This window comes from Camelina sativa, chromosome 12 (assembly GCF_030686135.1).
Source record: "Camelina sativa cultivar CO46 ecotype springtype chromosome 12, ASM3068613v1".
NCBI lineage: Eukaryota > Viridiplantae > Streptophyta > Magnoliopsida > Brassicales > Brassicaceae > Camelina > Camelina sativa.
Window position 1 is genome coordinate 21,880,562 of NC_141891.1, and position 23,610 is coordinate 21,904,171.

Below are 23,610 nucleotides of genomic sequence, written 5' to 3' on the forward strand. Positions count from 1 at the left end.
GCGGGGAATGAGGTCCGAATTTAGGTTGAATACCCTCGGCTCCCACCAAAATGCGACTTCTGTAGTGAGTTTGGCCACCTTTCTCATCGTTGTCTTGTAGCTCTACCCATCTCCTCCAACAAATCAACATCCACTTCAGCTGAACCTTCAATCAAACCATCTCAACTCTTGAAAGAAACAACACCGAAGGGAGGAGTTTCATCCACTTCTTCAGTTCCACCTACTCAAACAGCTCCCAAGGCCACTCATCGCTACATGGACTCTCCAGCCACTGATCCTAGGAGTGAATGGACAGTGTTTACTCGCCGTTCTCGTTCTCCAAATAAGATGGGAGATGTTAAATCTGGAGAGAAGGATAGCTCTCCTTTATCGGAAACTCGTCAAAATGTTGTTGTGTCAAGTAAGATGAGTAAAGGGGTGGTCCAACTGGATTCGAAGAGGCCAGAAGTCATGATTTTGATTACTGGATCAGAGGCAAATTCCGGAGAGGATGTGGAGGTAAAGCTTCGTCCTCACGGACTCAACCTGTTTTGGCTGGGAATGCTTTTCCAGTGGATGCAAAAACTCGGAAAGGTTTCTCTAAGCAAGTGAAGTCGGGGAAGAATGTAGGTAGCTCTATAAGTGGACGGCACTCTACCAAGGGTCGTCCCCATCATCATGCTTGAAAGCTCTGATTTCACAGCCTTTTGTCCACCTTCTATGATGATGAAGATTTTTTGCTATAATACAAGGGGTTTCAACTCATCCTCAAGACAGCATCAACTTAAGAGTTGGGTTTTGTCGCATAGACCTCTTATAGGAGGTATTTTGGAAACTCGGTCCAGGAACAGAATGCGGACCATATTTTGGCACACACTTTTCCAGGTTGGAGGTCTGTCAACAACTACTCTTCTACTGCTCCTAATGGTAGGATTTGGGTCATTTGGCAATCCTCACTGAATGTTATCATTTTCAAAACGATGGATCAGGTCATTACTTGCGGAGTTTTTGATCCATCTATGAACCTTTCCTACACTGTTTCTTTCGTTTATGCGAGAAACTGTATGGTAGCTAGACGCGAGCTTTGGTCTGACTTGGAAGAGATTTATCAGTATGGTGCTCAGCGAAACCACCCTTGGTTGATTCTTGGTGACTTTAACCAGATACTTAGAGCACAGGATCATTATTCTCTCCATCCTTATCCTCTACCCTTGGTTGGAATGGCAGAATTCCAAGAATGCATAGAGAGCTGCGACCTTCTGGAGTTGGCTGGATCAGGTACAAATCATACTTGGTACAACAACCAAGAGGACAATCCCATAACTAGGAAGCTGGATAGGTGTCTTATAAATGAAGCTTGGTTAAATTTGTATCCCCACTCCAATGTATTTTACGATGCTCCTTGTGGTTCTGATCATTCTCCTATGTTGGTCTCTCATTCGAACGATAGGCAGAGGAGGAAAGTACCTTTAAAGTTCTACAACTTATTCACAAGTCACCCGGATTATCCTTCTCTTATTCAGAACGCATGGAATGGTCAAGATGATATTGGTTCCGCAATGTCTAGGCTCTGTTAGAAGCTTAAGGAGGTTAAGTTGGGCTGCAAAGCCCTTAACAGAGCATCTTTCAGCAACATTCAAGCCCGTACAGCAGAAGCTCAAGAAGCACTATCGAGAATCCATTCTCAAATACTTACCAACCCATCTCATACTCTATTTCATGAGGAGAAGCTTATGAAGCAGCAGTGGTTATTCTTATCCTCAGCTGAGGAATCGTTTCTTAAGCAGAAGTGAAGGATAAGATGGTATACTGAAGGCGACTCTAATACCAAATTCTTCCACAACTCTGTCAAAGCTCATCAGATGAGGAACAAGATTACTAATCTTCTCAATGATCAGGGGGATAGAATCTCTCAGATGGATCAGCTTAAAGATCTAATAATTGGCTATTACCAGAAGCTTCTTGGAACCAGGAACACCTCAGTGCAACCATTGACAATCGCAGACATTCAGAGTTTAACCCAGTTCAGGTGTAGTATGGAGCTGGCAGCTTCTCTTCAACTGATTCCTTCACCTGAGGAGATAACTTCAAGTCTCTTCTCTCTCCCGAGAAACAAGGCTCCCAGGCCTGATGGCTTCACTGCAGAATTCTTCATAAACGATTGGGGAACTGTTGGACCGATTGTGTTGGAAGCAGTCAAGGAGTTTTTTATTACTGGGAAGCTCATAAAGCAAGTAAATGCAACGATAATTGCTCTCATTCCAAAGGCTACAGTTGCTGAAAAGCTAGGGGACTTCAGACCTGTCTTCTGTTGCAACACCATCTACAAGATTATTTCAAGGATTCTGGCAAGGAGATTAGAATTGTTTACAGACCAGGCGGTGCAAAGGAATCAGGTAGCGTTCATAAAAGGAAGATTGCTTTGTGAAAATGTCCTTTTGGCTTCAGAGTTAGTCAATGACTTTCACAAACCAGGGCCTATAACTCGAGGATGTCTACAAATGGACATATCTAAGGCTTTCGATAATGTGGATTGGGATTTCCTCACCAACATCCTAAAAGCCTTTGAACTGCCCTCTACCTTCATCAATTGGTTGGTAACATGCTACACTCCTCCCTCCTTCTCCGTAGCACTCAATGGTGAACTAATAGGCAATTTCCCCGGCAAAAAAGGCCTGAGACTCCATATATGCGCCTCTGTTTACCTTGGTCATGGATATCTTATCGAAGCAATTGGACATGGCTGTAGCTCAGGAAAATATTAAACCTCACCCCCTGTGTATAGATCCTCTGATCACTCATTTGAGCTTTGCGGTTGATCTCTTAGTCTTCTTTGATAAGTCTGAATCATCATTGGTTGGAATTTTGGGAACTTTGGATCAGTTCAAGCTAGCCTCGGGTCTGGGAATCAATCTGGCTAAATCTTGTCTCTTTCTTGATGGTGATAATAGGAATGTCATCCAGTCTTTATCCTCAAGACTAAACCTAACTCATGGTTCTCTGCCTGTTCGATATCTTGGGGTTCCTCTCATTACAAAAAAGCTCTCTGCCTTGGATTATCAGTCTTTAATTGACAGAGTAAAATCAAGAATCTCTGGCTGGACTCATCGACATCTATCTTTTGCTGGACGGCTTCAACTACTACAATCGGTGATCAATAGCACTATCAATTTTTGGTCTTCAGTTTTATTACTTCCATCAAAGTGCCTGGAGGAGTTGTGATATAGGATCAAGATTAGTGGATCCTACAAAGGTGGATTGATGGAGAATCACCAACTGGCTGTACGGCACTCTTTGGGGATTCGGGCGCGATGGTCGATGAACAAAGATAACAAGGGATCGTTAGACGCCACACAGCTGATGGATTGAGCTGTGATAAGTCTCGATGCTCGAGAACACAAGGAATCTCACACAAGGTTCTAGGGCGGCTGCGAGTTCTCTTTGTAATAAAACTAGGTTTTTATTTCATAAGCAAAAACGTGTGTTACAAAAGCTGCTGGGGAGCCTTATTAATATGCTCTTCAGCTGTGACCTTCGAGGGTCTTTATTACAGAAAAGGAAAGTGCTAAACTCACAAATTACAAGTCTTATTAAGGACTAAAATAAAGAACTTAAACTAGTGGAAATTCCTGCAAATAAAACATAAAAGGGAGATATTAATAAAATTAAAATCAAATGCTTACCTTGATTCCATTGGCACGTGAAGCACATTTGAGTTGCTCCTAGGTGTGTGTAAGCCCCGGCTCGTACGGAAACGTTTTGGTAATGGTGAACAAAGTTGATTCCTTCGTTCCTTGCAAAACTGGCAAAAAGGACGTAGTTTGAGTCTTGAGCTGCAAGTAAGCGTCTCCTTGATTCTCTTTGATGATTCCGGTTTCTTCATGATTAATCTCCACTTCTTGAGTCTTTGAAACACTTGACTCGCTTTTTGGTCCGAATGGGGTTTCCTGGGTGATATCCTTGGTGAGTAGCTTTCCTTTGAGATCTTTATCCTCTATGAGAGTGATTAAGCTTTCTATGGACTTATTAAACTCCTCTCTTACGCTCCTCGTCCCTGACCTTGTTCGTGGTGTATTCCTCATTGTAGGTATGTTGATCTCCTCTTCGGTCTCGGATAAGCTTAGGTCGATGACCTCATCATTCCCTCCCTCTTGAGAAAGTTCTGACCCCAGAACGGGATTATCTGCAGTGAAAGGAGATAAATCAGAAACATTAAAGGTAGGAGAGATAGTTAACTCACCTGGAAGCTCCAGCTTGTAGGTGTTGTCATTGATTTTCTCTAGAACTCGGAATGGTCCATCTCCCCTCGGGGAGAGCTTCGATTTCTCATGTGTAACCAGACCCAATCTCCAGGTTCAAACGTAATTTCCTTGTGCTTCTTGTCAGCACGTTGTTTATTCTTTTCATTTTTCTTCTCGAGGTTGTCTTTGACCCTTTGGTGAAGTTTCTTGATGAACTCGGCTCTTGTCTCTCCTTCTGTACTAGAATAAACAGCTTGTGGCAACGGTGAAAGGTTCATTGGTGTCTCGGGGTTAAAACCGTAAATGACCTCAAAAGGAGAAAATTTAGTAGAAGAATGCTTAGCATGATTATAAGCAAATTCGATGTACGGTAAACAAGATAACTAGTTTCGGAGATTCTTACCCACCTTAGCTCTCAATAGGGTGGAGAGAGTACGGTTAACTACCTCTGTTTGACCATCGGTCTGTGGGTGACAATTGATGGAGAAAAGTAGCTTAGTCCCTAGCTTTCTCCACAAGGTTTTCCAGAAATGACTCAAGAACTTTGTATCTTGATCTGATACAATCATCCTAGGAACTCCATGTAGACGTACAACTTCCTTAAAGAAAAGATCGGCTGTCTGAGTCGCATCATTCGTCTTATTGCATGGAATGAAATGAGCCATCTTTGAGAACCGGTCCACTACGACGAATATAGAGTCTTTATGATTGATCTTGGGCAACCCTAGAACAAAATACATAGAAATATCTACCCATGGTAGGTTAGGAATAGGCAAAGGCATATATAAACCGTGGTGATGTGACCTGGATTTCGCTTTCAAACAAGTAACGCACTTTGAGCAGAACCTTTCCACGTCTCTCTTCAAATGTGGCCAATAGAAGTGATCCATAAGTACACCCAAAGTTTTGTCTCTTCCAAAATGTCCCATGAGTCTGCCTCCATGCGCTTCTCTTATTAGCAATTCTCTCATTGATCCTTGGGGAATGCAAAGTCTCTTATCCTTGAATAGATACCCATCATGTTGATAGTACGCTCCATATGCGGCTTTGCTCGTCTCCTTATAAGTTTCATGGAAATCTGGATCAGCCTGATATGTTTCTTTTATGTGCTCGAATCCCATCACCTTAGCGTCCATCACACTGATCAAAGTGTGCCTCCATGACAAGGCATCAGCCACAATATTTTCTTTTCCCTTCTTGTACTTGATAATATATGGGAAAGTCTCAACGAACTCAAGCCATTTTGCATGTCTCCTCTTGAGCGTAGTCTGGCCTCTTAGGTGCTTAAGTGTCTCATGATTTGTATGAATAACAAACTCTTTTGACAATAAATAATGTTGCCAAGTCTCTAGAGATCTTACCAATGCGTAGAGTTCTTTGTCATAGGTAGGATAGTTAAGTGTGGCTCCACTAAGTTTCTCACTGAAATAGGCCACCGGCTTTCCTCCTTGAGTTAAAACTGCACCTATACCTATACCAGAGGCGTCACATTCCATTTCAAATGTTTTCTCAAAGTTTGGGAGTACCAAAACGGGTGCATGGATCAAGCTGTCTTTGAGCTTGTTGAATGCATCTTCTTGTACTTGTTCCCATCTAAATGCCACGTCTTTCTTAATCACCGAAGTCAATGGTGCGGCTATGGTGCTGAAATCTCTCACAAATTTTTGATAGAAGCTAGCGAGGCCATGGAAACTCCGAACACGTCCGATTGTCGTTGGCATCGGCCAGTCTTGAATTGCTTTGATCTTTTCTTCATCAACCTTTAACCCCTGAGAACTTACAACAAATCCTAAAAACACAACTTGATCAGTGCAAAAGGAACATTTCTTAAGATTAGCATATAAGTGCTCTCGCCTTAGGGTCTCCAAAACCTGTTTCAGGTGCTTAAGATGATCATCTAGACAAGTGCTATAAATTAGTATATCGTCAAAATATACTACTACGAACATACAGATGTAAGGCCATAGAACTTGATTCATAAGCCTCATGAAGGTGCTGGGTGCATTTGTGAGCCCAAATGGCATGACTAGCCATTCGTATAGGCCTTGCTTAGTCTTAAATGCGGTCTTCCATTCGTCCCCTTCCTTCATTCTTACTTGATGATATCCACTCCTTAGATCTATTTTTGAGAAATTTGTCGCTCCGCTAAGCTCATCTAGCATGTCATCAAGTCTGAGGATAGGGTGTCTGTATTTGATGGTAATATTGTTGATTGCTCGACAGTCTACGCACATCCTCCATGTTCCATCTTTCTTAGGCACTAGAAGCACTGGTACAGCACAGAGACTCAAACTCTCTCGGATGTAGCCTTTGGACATTAAGTCTTGCACTTGCTTTTCTAACTCCTTAGCTTCCTCGGGATTGACTCTATATGCAGCTCGGTTTGGTAAAGGTGCTCCAGGAACCAAATCAATCTGATGTTCTATTCCCCGTACAGGTGGTAGACCGGCTGGTATCTCTTCGGGGATCACGTCGGCGAACTTCTCCATTAGATCCTTAATTTCGGTTAGAAAATGAGGGTGTTCTGCACCTGAAACTAAACCTTCCTTGTAGATCATTAGTAGCACCGCTTCTTTTGACTCTAAAGATTTAGCAACAGTAGTTGGAGTTATGTAAAGGTTAGTCTTACTTACCTTGGTCCCTTTGGACATCGTTTTGTGCATCTCATGTACTTCTTGTGGAGTGAGGGGTGCTAAGTTGTGCTTCTTGTTGTTGTGTACGAAGCTGTAGTAGTTTGTACGACCGTTGTGTAACGTCTCTTTGTCAAATTGCCATGGCCGCCCAAGGAGAAGATGTCCGACTTGCATAGGCACCACATCACAAACTACTTGATCCGCATACTTTCCAATGCTAAAAGGTATGGTGACTTGCTCAGCAATTTTGAGCTCCGTTTCGTCATTTAACCACTAGAGACGGTAAGGTCGAGGGTGCTTTGTCCTTGGTAGACCTAATTTCTCAACCAAATACTTGCTGGCCACATTAGTGCAAGAACCACCGTCTATTATTAAACTACATACCTTGGAATCAATCGTGCATCGAGAATGAAAAAAGTTTTCCCTCTGCATTGTCTCCGGCTCAAAGAGGACGCTGAGTGCTCTTCTTATCACTAACAACTCTCCGGTGTCTGGATAGTCCACTATGTCCTCCTCGGATTCTACTTTCTCTTCCTCAGCTTCGTCTTGTGACTCGTATTCTCCATTGGATTTAATGATCATTACTCGCTTGTTTGGGCATTCTCTTGCGTAATGTCCTTTTCCCTGACATTTAAAACAAGTAATGTCACGAGCTCGTTGACTAGAAGACTTACCTTGGTCAGGTTTGGTGCCTTTAGATGTTTCGGGTGGATTCCTTTTGAATCTTTGGTCCACTTCGATAGACTTCCCTTTGTCTAAAGATTTCTGCAGTTGCGGTGTCCATGAAGCCTTGTTGCGAATTGTGGACATAGTCTTTCCCTTGATGTGCTGCTCGGCCTGAACCGCTAAATGTAGTAACTCAGCAAGGTCATGGTAGGTTTGTCTCTCAACCTTCCTAGCAATCCGGTCACTAAGCCCATCGATGAACTGTGCCATTAAGTTCTCTTCGGATTCTTCAACCTCCAATCAGTTCTTAAGAGATTCAAATTCCTCAAAGTATTCTTCCACGGACCTGCCTCCTTGGGTTAGCCTACGAAACTTCTTCTGCAGGTCTCGGTGATAGTACACTGGTACATATCTTTTCCGCAGCTGGAACCTCATGTCTTCCCATGTGTTGAGTGGTATATGTCTATGCCGTTTTCTTTCGGAAACATCCCTATCCCACCAAGCTAGTGCATTGTCGGTGAGCTGGGCAGCAGCTAGAGACACCTTCCTCTGGTCCGAATACTTATAGTACTCAAAAATATACTCCATACGCCTCTCCCAATCAAGATATGCATCTGGGTTCATCTTTCCGGCAAAGGTTGGGGCAATGAGCTTTACGTCTCTGCCTCCCTCTCTCGTGTTACCTTCATCACGACCTCTATCACGATGGTGTTGTCTCCTCTGTTTCTGGCGCTGGGTATCTGGTGGATCATCCTCTGAGTCGTACGTGTCGACGTCCTCATGATTTTCCCGTCGTACGATGGCTCCGCGGACAGGTGCTACAGGTGCGGGCTGAGGTTGTTCGATCCTTGCCATTCGTTCTCCTAAAGTTTGGAGCTGAGCTTGAATGTTAACTAGTAGCTTAGCCATGTTGAACTCTTCTTGCTCTCCCATGGTCGTATTCTCTCCTGTCTCTCACACAAACAAAAACAGATCAAGTGCAACGGGAAATTGGCTAGCAAACAAACTAAATTATATATTTAACTAATAACCTTTTTTTATTTTTTAAATAGAACTGAAACAAGTACTGAATGATTTATTTGTAAGGAGGAACGTGTTGAGATAGTCAAGGCAGAGAAGTAGACCCTGACCAAATGCTCGAACCGAACCTGCAACCAAAAACACAAACAAGTACACGTAACAAAGAAAACGAAACTATTGGCTGAAACGAAACAGAAGCAAGTTCAACTCAGTAGTGCTGAAACGAAACAGAAACAAGTGAAAGGAATTAACTTATAAATGAACTGACACAAACGAGTGCAAACAGAGAGGACACGTCAAGTACGAAGCGAACGAAGCACAACCTCGACAACAATGAATAATATATATATATTTTTTTTTTGTAAATAAAACAAAAATAAATCAGCAATGTAACTCAATGATGAACAACAAAAGTAATTTTTTTTTTTTTTTAAATTGAAACGGAAACAAGCAAGAACAGAGTAAAGCAAAGACAATGATGAACAATATATTTTTTTTTTTAAAGCTGAAACAACGATGAACAAGAATGCAATATGAATAGAAATAACAAGGGTAGATACACGACCTTTTAGCTCTGATACCAGATGATATAGGATCAAGATTAGTGGATCCTACAAAGGTGGATTGATGGAGAATCACCAACTGGCCGTACGGCACTCTTTGGGGATTCGGGCGCGATGGTCGATGAACAAAGATAACAAGGGATCGTTAGACGCCACACAGCTGATGGATTGAGCTGTGATAAGTCTGGATGCTCGAGAACACAAGGAATCTCACACAAGGTTCTAGGGCGGCTGCGAGTTCTCTTTGTAAGAAAGCTAGGTTTTTATTTCATAAGCAAAAACGTGTGTTACAAAAGCTGCAGGGGAGCCTTATTAATATGCTCTTCAGCTGTGACCTTCGAGGGTCTTTATTACAGAAAAGGAAAGTGCTAAACTCACAAATTACAAGTCTTATTAAGGACTAAAATAAAGAACTTAAACTAGTGGAAATTCCTGCAAATAAAACATAAAAGGGAGACTTATTAATAAAATTAAACTCAAATGCTTACCTTGATTCCATTGGCACGTGAAGCACATTTGAGTTGCTCCTAGGTGTGTGTAAGCCCCGGCTCGTACGGAAACGTTTTGGTAATGGTGAACAAAGTTGATTCCTTCGTTCCTTGCAAAACTGGCAAAAAGGACGTAGTTTGAGTCTTGAGCTGCAAGTAAGCGTCTCCTTGATTCTCTTTGATGATTCTGGTTTCTTCATGGTCAATCTCCACTTCTTGAGTCTTTGAAACACTTGACTCTCTTTCTGGTCCGAATGGGGTTTCCCGGGTGATCTCCTTGGTGAGTAGCTTTCCTTTGAGATCTTCATGCTCTATGTGAGTGATTAAGCTCTCTATGGACTTATTAAACTCCTCTCTTACGCTCCTCGTCCCTGACCTTGTTCGTGGTGTATTCCTCATTGTAGGTATGTTGATCTCCTCTTCGGTCTCGGATAAGCTTAGGTCGATGACCTCATCAAGTTGGAGAGAATCTGCTCTGCTTTTTTATGGAAGGGTGTAGCAGACAGTGCTAGAGGAGCTAAGATCTCCTGGGAGGTGTCTGTTCGCCTAAATCGACAGGGGGTCTTGGTCTGAAGAGGTTGGCAGACTGGAATAAGGTTTTCGGATTGAAGCTAATCTGGCTAATCTTTTCTCAAGCTGGATCGCTTGGGTTTCTTGGGTTAAGAAGCATCTTATAAGAGGTAGATGCTTCTGGTCTGCTGACTTTAGGACAGTTGGAAGCTGGATTTGGAGGAGATTGGTGAAACTAAGGGCTCTTGCAAGACCCTTTATCCACTCGCACATAGAGTCGGGTATCAATACTCTCTTCTGGCATGATAACTGGACAGGGTTAGTGATGTGATCACGGGATCGGTCCTTCGGCCAAGAACACTCACAGCCCTCGGACGCTACCCGGCCACCACTCGGACGCCTCTCAAACTCTCAGACAACCTGCACTGGTGACCAGGAGCTAGCATAGGCGACCAACGAGGCATCACTCACCCCCCCCCCCCAGGATCATCAAGGTGGAGCAAGACGAGTCACCAATGGACATTTCAACTCAAGCTCACCCCCCCCCCAATGGCTCATGGCTAGCATCACCAATGAAGAGCCTTGAGTCTTGACCAGCTTTGGGAAGCTTGATTCGCGTGTCTTCACCATCACACTAGTGTGAAGACACCCCTAAGCCATTAGAAGTAGCTGTACTCTTTTTCCTACTTTGGGTTTGTCCCAATGGGTTTACCAAAGAGGTTTTAACGAGGCAGCGACCCTAGTGCATCTCCACTTCGTTCCCACTTGGCTCGTGATCTTGAAACATTTAAAGAGAGACTTAGGAGCCAAGGAAGTGAAGATTATTTCACCATGTCCCAGCCAATGACGTGGCCACCCTATCCCCTTCCCTTCTTTTCTTTTGAATTTCTTCTAGATCCCTCTATGACCGTTAGATTGGTCTTTGCTTTGCTTTATCTTTGCTTTTGCTTTTTGGCCATGTGTATGGTTTAGATCATGGCCACGTCTCTAGGGTTTTAGAGTCTCCTTATGTAAGCCTCACTATATAAAGGCATCAACCCTCATTGTAAAAAGGAGACTTGAAAGAAATAGAAATTTTCACAAAGAGAGATTCTCTGTTCTTGTCTCACCTCTCTCCTTAGCCTAAGTCCGGGACTTGGCTCTTGAGAAACCCTAAGAGATTCACAAACCGGGTTTGTAATCCCTTAGTTGACCGTATCAAGAGGAGAGCCAACCCTCTTGTGTCGTCGCATCAAACCACCTCTATTCCATCGCCCATCTCTTTCGTCCCACCGTCCCAACCTCGAGCTCTCTTCCGCCAGCTCTCGAGTCTATCATCGATTCCACTTCGCCAGCCTCGAGTTCTTTACCATCAGTCCTCGAGACTTCCCAGTACCATCTCGCGTCGTTTCTACCTCCGTTTCCCACCGAGTCCTGCCATTAGCCGTATCCGCTCAGCCGCGTCCGTACGTTCCGAGAAGGCTTCACGACCGTTTTCACAAACCGTTCGTTGGAACCTCCTCAACTCTCGTTTCTGTCGTTTGAATCCTCTCTGGATTCGAACCCTTGATGCTTGGCCGAGGAAAGTCCCACCGATTCTGACTTGACCGAAGACACACTCCTCCATCGATCCATAGCCGCGTCCGCGGGTCACATCAGCTGGTATCAGAGCTCTAAAAGCTCCTGACTCAAAGGTTGTGTCTTTCTAACCCAGAAACTCTTTCTTTTGTTTAAAGCTTCGATCTTTAGCCTTTGTCTTAGTCTAGATCGCTTAATCTTGTTTCCGCTTGCTGAGTTAGTCTTTAGTTTTAATTTGGTGTTTGTGTTGTGTTGTTAGACGTGTGCTTAGGTTGCTTCGTGTTCTTCCTGTTCTTCTTTTTGTTCGTCGTTGTTCTTGTCTAGGACTCCTTAGATCCATAAAGTAGCGCGTTTGCTTTTGGGTTTGTGTTGTGGTCCCAAAAAGTTTTGCTTTTTGTGCGTGAGTTTGCTTTTAGGCGCGTGTAGGTTTCTTTTTGCTTAGTCATAGTTTGTCATCTTGTGTTGCTGTCCTCAATCATTGACTGCCTAGATAAATATCTTATCCATCATCTTTTGGACGCGTTTTTGCTCACGAATATTCGTTTTGCTTTGACGAGGTACCATCGCCACGTCACGACCGAGCCACCGATCGAGCAATCCGCGTATCAACGTCCAGAGCACGTATCATCACCCGCGTATCATCGTCCAAGCCCTTATCGCGTATTGTGTATCATCGTCTGATCACTTTCGAGCCACCGGACGAGTCATCGATCCAGCTGTCCGTATCAGCCGATCACACCGGCAACCGTACCGACGTCCGATAACCGTTGACTGTCCGTACCATTGCCGCACCAGCCGACTGTATCATCGACCGGCCCCCGTCGGCCGCCGTACATCATCGGCCTTCCGTATCAGCCGATCACACCGGCTATCCGTACCGACGTCCGATAACCGTTGGCCATCCGTACCATTGCCGCACCAGCCAACTGTATCATCGACCGACCCCCGTCGGCCGACCGTACATCATCGGCCATCCGTATCAGCCGATCGCGCCGGCTATCCGTACCTTCATCCAAACATCGTCAGCTGCCGTACCAGCCGTCCGTCTCAGTCGTCCGTGCCGACGTCCGACCATCGTTGGCCGTCCGTACGAACCATCCGTACCAGCCATCTATATTGTCGTCCGTACCGACGCCGAACACCGATTGTCGTCCGTAACGTCGACAAAATCCGTCAGTCGTCTGTACCATCGACAATCTCCGACAGCCGTCCGTACCATCGACGATACTTCGTCCCAAGACCGCGATCAGTATGCGACACTCGATTCCACACTGATCAAGCATGGACTTTGATGGAAACGATTCCGAGTTGGGATCATGGTATGATGAAGATCATGACTTAGACCCGGAGCAAAAGGCCACCGAGGACGAGCCATGGTGCGACGAACATTATGGAGCCGATCCGGAGCCAGTGGCTACCGAGAATGCATCATGGTACGCAGAGGACTACGAAGAAGGGCCTGACCAAATGGAACATGATCGAGGATCATCGGACTACTATTGGCCATCAATGTCCCGAGCTGTGCGCCATAGCGAGCCAAGGTCGAACCGCTACGATGATTCCGACAGTGAAGACTTGGGAAGTTACTACGCACCACCCCGGCATCATCGAGAGCAGCCGGAGAAATACCCGAGTCGCATCCATGGGTTGCCCACCTGGTCACCGTACGCATCGACGAGCAAGACAAGCGCCTACCGCACTTGGAACCAAAGTCTTCCGAGCTGGACACCACGCGCAACACCGGGCCAAAAGTCAAGCCGCGGTCAAGACAAAGCCAAGGCGAGCAATGTGGAATCACGGACTAAGTTGAGGGAGCAAGCCTCAAGGAAGCCAAAGCAATCTCCCGGAGCACCAAGTTTCACGGACGAGTTGACCGGTATTCAAGCTCAACTCCGACACCTTGGAGAATTGTTGGACCAAGTCGAGTCATCTTACACGCAAGGAGAGTCATTGCGGCACCAACACTCGGCCCTTGTGCCTTCACCAACGCTGGACCCACGAGTTCCATACCGGCCAGAACCAGATGCTTTGACGCGGAGCAGGCTGAACACCGACTTGACCGAGGACGCTGCACCAACGGCGCAAGTCTACCGAGAGCTGAGTTTAGGACTGGAACTCGATCAACAAATCGGTGCTAAGGAAGTCATTGGTCCGGGAGGGATCATAGAGAAGCCAGGCGAGCCTCCAGACCAACAAGTTCATACACTCGGAGGTACAAGTTCGACGTCTCAGGCGGTTCACGATCAGTTCCTTACCGTTCCTGATCAAAACCGAGCCGACACTCAGACGCAATGCTCGGATCATCTCACTGTGCGCGAGTCCTCACCCGATACGCGTACCAAGGCATTAGGCGAAGTCAATGAAGAGTCTTCCCACGCGACCAACTTCTTATCCGGAGTTTGCTCGGTAATGGGGAGTTTCAAGCAAGCTAGGCCACCGGAGATGGCCCTTGATGGATCTTTTCACTCGGTATTGTTCATGACTACTCCAAGTAGTAAGCTCCAGCTAGGAGTCGCCTATACCGAGCCATCCTTCTCCACTCTTAGCGCCAAGGCCGTTACCGCATATGGTCCTATGGCGACGTGTCCATTCAACTTTGGTACGGATCAAACCTTTGTTTGGCATCCAGGAGAGTCTCAGCAAGCAACCACGGTTCATGAAGGGATCGCAGCGCTCAATGCCACTGGCTTTACCGGGGAAGTCTTATCCTTTTCCCTCAAGGCCTTACTGTTTCCTTTTGATCCCGGTAAATTAACCGCCGTTGAACTTTTGATGCTGCTGATTTTTGGGTTTTTCCTTGTTGATCCAGGTAATGAGCACAGTTTTGAGGACAAAACTTCTTCAAGAGGGAGGGAATGATGTGATCACGGGATCGGTCCTTCGGCCAAGAACACTCACAGCCCTCGGACGCTACCCGGCCACCACTCAGACGCCTCTCAAACTCTCAGACAACCTGCACTGGTGACCAGGAGCTAGCATAGGCGACCAACGAGGCATCACTCACCCCCCCCCCCCAGGATCATCAAGGCGGAGCAAGACGAGTCACCAATGGACATTTCAACCCAACCTCACCCCCCCCCCAATGGCTCATGGCTAGCATCACCAATGAAGAGCCTTGAGTCTTGACCAGCTTTGGGAAGCTTGATTCGCGTGTCTTCACCATCACACTAGTGTGAAGACACCCCTAAGCCATTAGAAGTAGCTGTACTCTTTTTCCTACTTTGGGTTTGTCCCAATGGGTTTACCAAAGAGGTTTTAACGAGGCAGCGACCCTAGTGCATCTCCACTTCGTTCCCACTTGGCTCGTGATCTTGAAACATTTAAAGAGAGACTTAGGAGCCAAGGAAGTGAAGATTATTTCACCATGTCCCAGCCAATGACGTGGCCACCCTATCCCCTTCCCTTCTTTTCTTTTGAATTTCTTCTAGATCCCTCTATGACCGTTAGATTGGTCTTTGCTTTGCTTTATCTTTGCTTTTGCTTTTTGGCCATGTGTATGGTTTAGATCATGGCCACGTCTCTAGGGTTTTAGAGTCTCCTTATGTAAGCCTCACTATATAAAGGCATCAACCCTCATTGTAAAAAGGAGACTTGAAAGAAATAGAAATTTTCACAAAGAGAGATTCTTTGTTCTAGTCTCACCTCTCTCCTTAGCCTAAGTCCGGGACTTGGCTCTTGAGAAACCCTAAGAGATTCACAAACCGGGTTTGTAATCCCTTAGTTGACCGTATCAAGAGGAGAGCCAACCCTCTTGTGTCGTCGCATCAAACCACCTCTATTCCATCGCCCATCTCTTTCGTCCCACCGTCCCAACCTCGAGTTCTCTTCCGCCAGCTCTCGAGTCTATCATCGATTCCACTTCGCCAGCCTCGAGTTCTTTACCATCAGTCCTCGAGACTTCCCAGTACCATCTCGCGTCGTTTCCACCTCCGTTTCCCACCGAGTCCTGCCATTAGCCGTATCCACTCAGCCGCGTCCGTACGTTCCGAGAAGGCTTCACGACCGTTTTCACAAACCGTTCGTTGGAACCTCCTCAACTCTCGTTTCTGTCGTTTGAATCCTCTCTGGATTTGAACCCTTGATGCTTGGCCGAGGAAAGTCCCACCGATTCTGACTTGACCGAAGACACACTCCTCCATCGATCCATAGCCGCGTCCGCGGGTCATATCAGTTAGGACCGTTGATTGACATTATTGGAGAGAATGGTCCTCGTGTATCTGGTATTGGTTTTCTCTCAACAGTTGCTGGAGCTTCAAGGAATGGTGAATGGACCATTTCTCGTGGAAGGAATTCTCAACTACAACTGCTCAGATCCTGTTTACAAGACAAACCAACTCCTAGCTCATCTCTTGGAAATGATGTATTTGCTTGGAAGCTAACATCGGATCAATCACATGGTCTTTTTTCCTCCAGGAGAACATGGAATCATCTCCACCCTGTTGGTCCTCAAGTTCAGTGGCACTCTCAGGTTTGGTTCAAGGAGCGCATACCAAAAATGGCCTTCATGAACAACTCTAAACAGACTTACAACAAGAGACAGAATGAGAAGCTGGAATATGCAAGTTCCGGATTCTTGTCTCCTCTGTCTTGCTGGGACAGAATCAAGGGATCACTTATACTTCCAATGCTCTTACTCCAAGGTCTTATGGTTTGATTTCTTTGCGCACCTTCTCACTCAACTGCCAAACTCTTACAATGGCTTCCTCTCTTGGATAAAGAGACCTACAGCGAATGGGAGACTCAATGTGATATGCAAGCTTTTGTTCCATCTGGTCATCTGGTCAGAGAGGAACGCAAGAATTCATTCTACCGACTTTCGATCAACAGATAGGCTGAAAAAAGAAATCCAGCTACTTCTTAGGAGAAAGTTGATTGCCCTCGACAAGTCTGCAAGCTAAAACACTCCCACTGAAGAACACTTTCTCTACCTCTGGTTCGCAAATTTCCAGTCTATTTAAATCTCTTTTTGTTTGTGGTCAACTGTTAGATCTTGCTCGTGCTGTCTTTAAGCTCTGTATTGTACTCACTTTCTAATTTCAATATATTGATATCCCCTTTAAAAAAAAAAAAAAAAAAGAAAAAACAATGCACGAGAGGTAATGTTTTTCTGGTATACTTAACCATAACAATGTTGACTTTATGGTTGAAAATAGGGGTGTTAATCGGGCTAGTCCGATCCGGCATGAAATCCATAAAACTAGCATATGTTTGAGTTCAGCCAGATCCGATCCGAAATATTTACAAGCTTATATTTCAAAGTCCGGGTCTGCCCTAACATGGCTACAGAGCTTTTTGAACTTTTTCGGGCTTATCTTACGGATCAAAAATTCAAACGTATAAATTTATAACATGTCTTAAAAAGAAATGTTTATAGGTGCATTATAAAACAAATCAACTAAAATTTAAATAACTCATCTATATTCAATAAAACCAACTTAATTTAAAAGATCAAGTTTAAAAACCAAATATAATTTTATACTTTAACCAAATAAAACAATATATAATTCATATTAAATATTACACATAAATATTTTAAAAATATTAAGTAAGGTTAATACGTGAATATGAAAACTAGGAGTATAGTTTTAAACTTTATTTACAATAAATCATTAATCAAATATTGCAAGCAAACAAAAAGAAGAACAAAAAAAATACAAATATACTTGGTTAAGAGCTTTTTGGATCGGTCTGAGTCTGATTGGGCTAAGCCCAAAAAACTCTATAGCCAGAATGAGCTGAGCCCGAAAGACTCGATATTTTCTAGACATATATGTTGAAGCCCAAGTCCATGTTTTTCAAAACCGGACTGAGCCCACAGATTTTGGCTCTAATTTACATGGCTCGTTGAACATAGTTGAAAAGTAAATCTAACAAGTTGAAAAATGCAACCATTTGCAGCCATAGTTTGTCATGTGGTACAAGTTATATAAACCATCTTTCTTGACCACTATTATGGATTTAGTAGAAGTTTTTTTCTATAATAATTATAAATTTCTTGGATGAGTTATATATATATATATATATATATATATATATATATCCAACTAGTCCAATTAAATTATATAATTGACTGCACCAAAACAAACATCATTGCATAGTTACATACATTTAGATGTACTAAAACAAACAAAGAGCTGGTACTTGTTTTTTTTATATGAAAAACGATCTTTAAGTTTCGAAATCTCTGGTTGTTCAAAAAAAAAAAAAGTTTCGAAATCTCTTTATAAAGTGATTTGCTTGTCACTAATATGCATTTTTAGGTGGAAATTCTTCAATATATATATATATATATATATATATATATCGTATATACGTATATTGTGAATAAGTATAATTCATACTCTATATATTTTTATAAAGATAGCACTTTATCTAGGAAAATCGGTAATTTCATACCCCAACTTAGGGGGTATGTTCAATTCCTACATCATGTTTAATACTGTGCAAATCTATACATTATGTTAAATAAATTTTAAATTAACAGCCCCAACTCATAAAATTTGGTAAATACATACATAATCTGTAACGGTGTTGAGAAACAGTTAACGACTGCTTATGTGGACGCCACGTATGAAACCTCGTTGTTTTGAGAAAGAAAAGAAAAAACATTTTTTGTTAAGACGACGTCGTTTCTTGTTACTTTTCTTATTTCTTTTTTGAGTTCTTCCTCCTTCTTTCCCGACTTCTTTGTTCAGTTCTCAATTTAGGGATTTCTTCTCTTCTCTACATCCGTATTTCAATTGATTCAATTAGTAATGAGTATCGATTCTGATGTGTGTCTGATAGTAGAGAAGAGAAGAAATCTGCTTATGAATTATCTTTCGACGATTATTCTCTTCATCCAATGAACTTTTGCTGACCTAAGCTCGTATGCAGAATCCAAATCGAATTTTGGATCAAATTCACCGATTTCAAACAAATCCAATATCGGCATAGCACCATTCCGTCAACGATTCGATTCCGGTTCACTCTCGGTGGAAGCTTAGAAGTTAGAAGGAGAAATCTTAAGATGCGGAGACGGTGGAGGAGATGGTAGCACCACCGTAACTTCCCGTTTGAATAGCTTATGTGAGTAGCAAAACGAAAAGAGATGAATGAGAGAAGAATCTGAAAAGTGATTGAATAAGAAAATTCTTGAGATTAAGAGAAACACAAACACAATCAATCTAACTAATCTCGATGTCTGGACACTACGTCCAGTCCAACGTTGGAGCGTTTCATGGCGGTTAAACGCCGGAAATATGATGATAGCTAACAAAGCCATATCAACTTTAGAGATTTTGAGTTTTGATCGATTTGTTGTAAAATTGCTTAGAGAACCGACAAGGAATTGATTAATCAGATGTGGATGTAGTGGTGAATGGGTGAAATTGATGAGTGGCATAATTAAAGAACATACAAAATTATTTATCTTAAATAGCTTATGAAGACATTGAGATAACAAATCTGAAATCATTGCTTACAGGAATCCTGGATTTCACTAACTATTGAAAAGTTGTGTTTCTTCGTCGAGAGTTTGAAGAAGAAGAAGAATGGAACGATGTTAGATTTGATTTATTATAAAATGATGTCATCTCAACTCTAGTAAAGACATTGCTTTGGATGAAGATTTTGATTCTGAATTTTGCTCTGAAACGTGGCAGCCATGTCATCACGCTTTAACGGTGATTTAACATTGTTATGTCTCAGGTATGGTTTCGCACAAAATCATAAGTTAATGTAGTGAATTTTATTTTTTGTATAATAAAAGTATGATTTGGCACAGTGCGATAGATCATGTATGAATTTAACATATGATATTAGTTGGGGTATGTAAAACCCTTTTTTCCACTTCATCTACGCAAAACCTATTAGATTACAAAATCAGCCCATCACTATACATGAATATAAATAGGAAAGATCATTGCTCCATTTAAAAAGCTCAACTAACTAATAAATTTAACTGAATAATATGGAGGAATATATGTCGATATTTGGTTTTCTTATACTGTTGCCCTTGGTCATTAGGGTTCAAGGAGGTATTAACATTGACGTAAACCAAGAAGCAAGTTTCGATGAGAACTATGTCGTTACATGGGGACAAGATCATGTCTCGAAACTCAACCAAAACAAAGAAGTTCAGCTCTCCATGGATCACAATTCAGGTCTATTCTATATAACAAAATAGTGTCATTCTTAAGACTAAAATGTGAATTGGTTTTGTGTTTCTGACACCTAAAGGTTCTGGTTTTGAATCCAAAAACCACTACGGGTCAGGATTCTTTCAAATGAGAATCAAATTGCCGCAAAAAAATTCTGCCGGCATCGTAATCGCTTTCTATGTTCGTGTTTTTTTATATATATATTCTTTTTCATTTACATTGACTTTTAGCTTTATAAAGAATAACTCAACTTCCCATATTTGTAATATAGCTTACTTCAAAGGGAAACATCCAAGATGAAGTTGACTTTGAGTTCTTGGGGAACAGAGAAGGGAAACCAATAACAATACAGACCAATGTGTTCACCAAAGGTCAAGGAAATAGAGAACAAAGATTTGTTCTTTGGTTTGATCCCACTGAAGATTTTCATGCCTATGGAATTCTTTGGAACCCATACCATATTGTGTATGTTCCCTTTCTTCATGTTCTCCTCATGCATTTTTACAAAAACAATTAATTGAAATTGGTATATAAATAGATTGGATACAAAATATTTAGATTAATGGGTTTTCAATCAAATATATGTTGGTATAATTTATAGGGTAACCAAAAAAAATGAATATAACAAAAAGATGAAAAATGATAATGAATATAATATGTTGTGTATAGAACTTTTTTTCTTTCTTTTTTTCGGTATATACATATTAGATGCCATTATGATATATGTTTGATAAAGAGTTAATTACTAGATAAGGACTTTTTCAATGGCATTTATAGTTTTTGCCATTTTGTTTTAAATATTTTAGATTTGCCATTTTTAAGATTGATCAAAAACACATTTTTACACATTATGTTTGGGTTTTCTTGGTTCCATTTTTTTTAGGGTTTAGTGTTTGTTATGATTTATGAAGTATGTATGTTAGAGAAAAAAAAAACAAAACACACAATTTTAAAAACTGAAAAATGGTATATCCATAAAATTTGAGTGAAAATGGCACATTGATAATATTTGAGTTAGAAAATGGCAAAAAACTATAAGAATCCCTTTGATAAATGAATATTTACAAAGTTTGGATCACTTAATTGGGTCTCTGCTAATTATCCATTTTTAAGATCACTTATTAAGACATAATTAATGATGACTTTGTGAATAATAACATTTTAGTAAAAATAACACATGTAATATCTAATAGTTGTATATTGCATATTATTGAAAAAAATGCTCATATATAATATATTAATACTTATAACTTCTTTTTTTTTTTGTAAACGATGAATTGGTTATAGGTTTTACATAGACAATATTCCAATAAGAGTGTTCAAAAACAACACGAAAGGCATAAGCTACCCATCAAAACCCATGCAAGTGGTGAGCAGCTTATGGAACGGCGAGGCATGGGCAACCGAAGGTGGAAAGGCTAAGATCAATTGGTCTTATGCTCTTAAAAAGAGCTTGGGCATTGGTGTATACTTGGTTTTGGTCCCCCAAGTTTAATAATATTATTATGAGAGTTTCTTATTTTTGATACGAGCATTGGTATCTATTTGTATTTGGTCCCCCGAATAAATTAATAATATTTTTAAAATTTAGAAATTTTATTCAACTTAAAAAACAAAAACATAAAACATAAAACATAAAACATAAAAAGAAAAACAAACATTTTATTCAAGTCATAGAAATTTTTAAAATTAATCTTCATTATCTTGAAGATATCCAAATTTAGTCCATATATGCTCAATCAAATCATGTTTTAGTTGGTCATGGGCTTGTTTATCCCAAGTCTTGTTTGACGAGTAATCGTAGTGCTGATATTTGAACCCACACCGGCGGCACCAACGGTATATGTTTGATCCACATATTCTCCTTGTTGAAATTCAGAAACAATGTTTCGGTAACTGTATGCATGGCGTTCATCTTCGACAATCATATTATGGAGTATTATGCATGATCTTATAACATTTGCCATTTTGTATTTATCCCATAAACGAGATGGATTTTTAATAACGGCGAATCTAGCTTGCAAGACTCCAAATGCATGCTCAACATCTTTCTGCACAGCTTCTTGTTTTTTAGAAAAGAGAGATTTTTTCATACCTTGTGGAAGTCGGATAGATTGAATAAAAGTGGCCCAATTGGAAGTCGGATAGATTGAATATTAGTGAGATAGTACGCCAAATTGTACTCCCTTCCGTTGACAACGTAGTTGACTTCCGGTGCTTGACCGGTTATTATGTCATCAAAAACATTAGATTGATCAAGAATATTAAGATCGTTCATAGTACCTGGAGCTCCAAAAAAGGCATGCCATATCTAGAGGTCATACGAATATAATTAGAGAATGAGAGAGATTTATAATGGAAATAGAAAGAAGTTGGTTGGGGTTTAATAAGTAAAAAGGTAACTTGCAATAAGTTACAACACATAATGAGCTAACAACCACAGTCTAATCACAATTTATGACAAGTACAATTCAAAAACAGCTATGAAGTACTCGTTAATGGCTCATTCAATTTAAAGATGGCAAAAACAGATATAAAGTTGGTATTACTATCTACACGGTTGGTGTCTTTACTTACAAGTACATAGTACATCCTTAGTCACAATTCAATTTATGTAACTAATACGCATGAACAATGAACAAACCACACAAAAATGTCACCCAACAAGAAATCATAATCAAGAATCAAGCATACCAATTAACTAGACTATCTAACTACAGATTACTAGTCTCTTGCCCTAAACATTACACAGCTAGTTTGTATGAGTTACTACCATATCTTAATCTGAGGTAAAGGGATTCAACTTTTATGAGTTACAACTACTTTTGTTAAGTTACTACCGGAGAATAAACTTTAGCTAAATCGATAATCCTACACAAAAAGCTATGAACAAGCTATACACAAAGACTAACCCTGAAGCAAATCATATATATCTCAAATTGGAGGAAGAAGACATACCTTAAATTTCGCACAATTGACCCTACCCAAAGACGCCAGACAAGCTACGGAGGACACAAAATTTGGAGATAGGCGTGAAATCGGTGGAAAAGAGGAAGAAATCCACGAGAGAATTTCGTCGCCGTCGCCGTCGAGATGGAAGGGAGAATTTGAAAAGCCTTCTCGAGATTTCGTCCCGTGTTAACCCTACCCAAAGACGACGGACAAGCTACAGAAGACACAGAAGGTGGAGATAGGCTTGAAATCGGTGAAATCGGTGGAACAGAGGAAGACATCCACGAGGGAATTCCGTCGCCGTCGAGAAACAAGAGAGAACTCGAAAATTAATCTCTCTGGATTTTGTCGATTGTTAACCCTACCAATAGACCAACGCCAATCACAACCTTCCACGTCTCCAAGTACACGATAGAAAAACGTCGCGTTTTAAGAATCGTTTTTTGGATATTTGGCTTTTTTTTCTTTTTTTTTTAAAAACAAAAATCGGGGGACGGTTGAAAATAACGCCGATGCACATGCTCTAAGGCCCATTTTCAAGGCTTTTCTGAGTCTGGTTGTCACGTGGATGGTCTCAATGTTTGTGGATCATCAACATACTGGTGGAACACCGGAAAATATGTTGGACTACGCGTTTCCGAGCAGAAGGCTTACGAAAATGCAAAAGCCAAGTATATGAATTATGACTATTGTTCGGATCATACTAGATTTTCTGTTCTTCCTGATGAATGTCAGTGGAATTAGTGACAATGTGACATTTTATTCAATATCTTATTCACCAGGTAATGACCGGTGATGTCAAAATATAATTGACTGACACATATAAATTTAGCATATATATAACTATTTGTTTGTTTTTT

At 41.6% G+C, this 23,610-nt stretch overlaps 2 protein-coding genes and 1 pseudogene across 2 annotated transcripts; 2 read left to right on the top strand and 1 right to left on the bottom strand.

Annotated features, from left to right (window-relative positions):
* The first annotated feature begins 959 nt into the window (after positions 1-959).
* On the top strand, positions 960-1,556 carry LOC109127983 (uncharacterized). The gene has a single exon (XM_019233634.1). It carries the CDS (start codon positions 960-962, stop codon positions 1,554-1,556), a length of 597 nt encoding a protein of 198 aa, XP_019089179.1.
* A 2,461-nt stretch (positions 1,557-4,017) lies between these two features.
* On the bottom strand, positions 4,018-7,435 carry LOC147930886 (uncharacterized; annotated as a pseudogene).
* A 12,170-nt stretch (positions 7,436-19,605) lies between these two features.
* On the top strand, positions 19,606-23,494 carry LOC109127982 (putative xyloglucan endotransglucosylase/hydrolase protein 1). Its single transcript, XM_019233633.2, has 5 exons — positions 19,606-19,801; positions 19,878-19,978; positions 20,070-20,263; positions 21,086-21,263; positions 23,279-23,494. Exons 1-5 carry the CDS (start codon positions 19,609-19,611, stop codon positions 23,492-23,494), a joined length of 882 nt encoding a protein of 293 aa, XP_019089178.2. The 5' UTR covers positions 19,606-19,608.
* Positions 23,495-23,610: the final 116 nt, after the last annotated feature.

Coding starts and splice junctions, on each gene's coding strand:
- LOC109127983 (XM_019233634.1), top strand. CDS start 960: ATGGATCAGGTCATTACTTGCGGAGTTTTTGATCCATCTATGAACCTT.
- LOC109127982 (XM_019233633.2), top strand. CDS start 19,609: ATGGAGGAATATATGTCGATATTTGGTTTTCTTATACTGTTGCCCTTG. Junction 19,979..20,069: donor GCATCGTAATCGCTTTCTAT/GTTCGTGTTTTT, acceptor TTTGTAATATAG/CTTACTTCAAAGGGAAACAT. Junction 20,264..21,085: donor TGGAACCCATACCATATTGT/GTATGTTCCCTT, acceptor AATTGGTTATAG/GTTTTACATAGACAATATTC.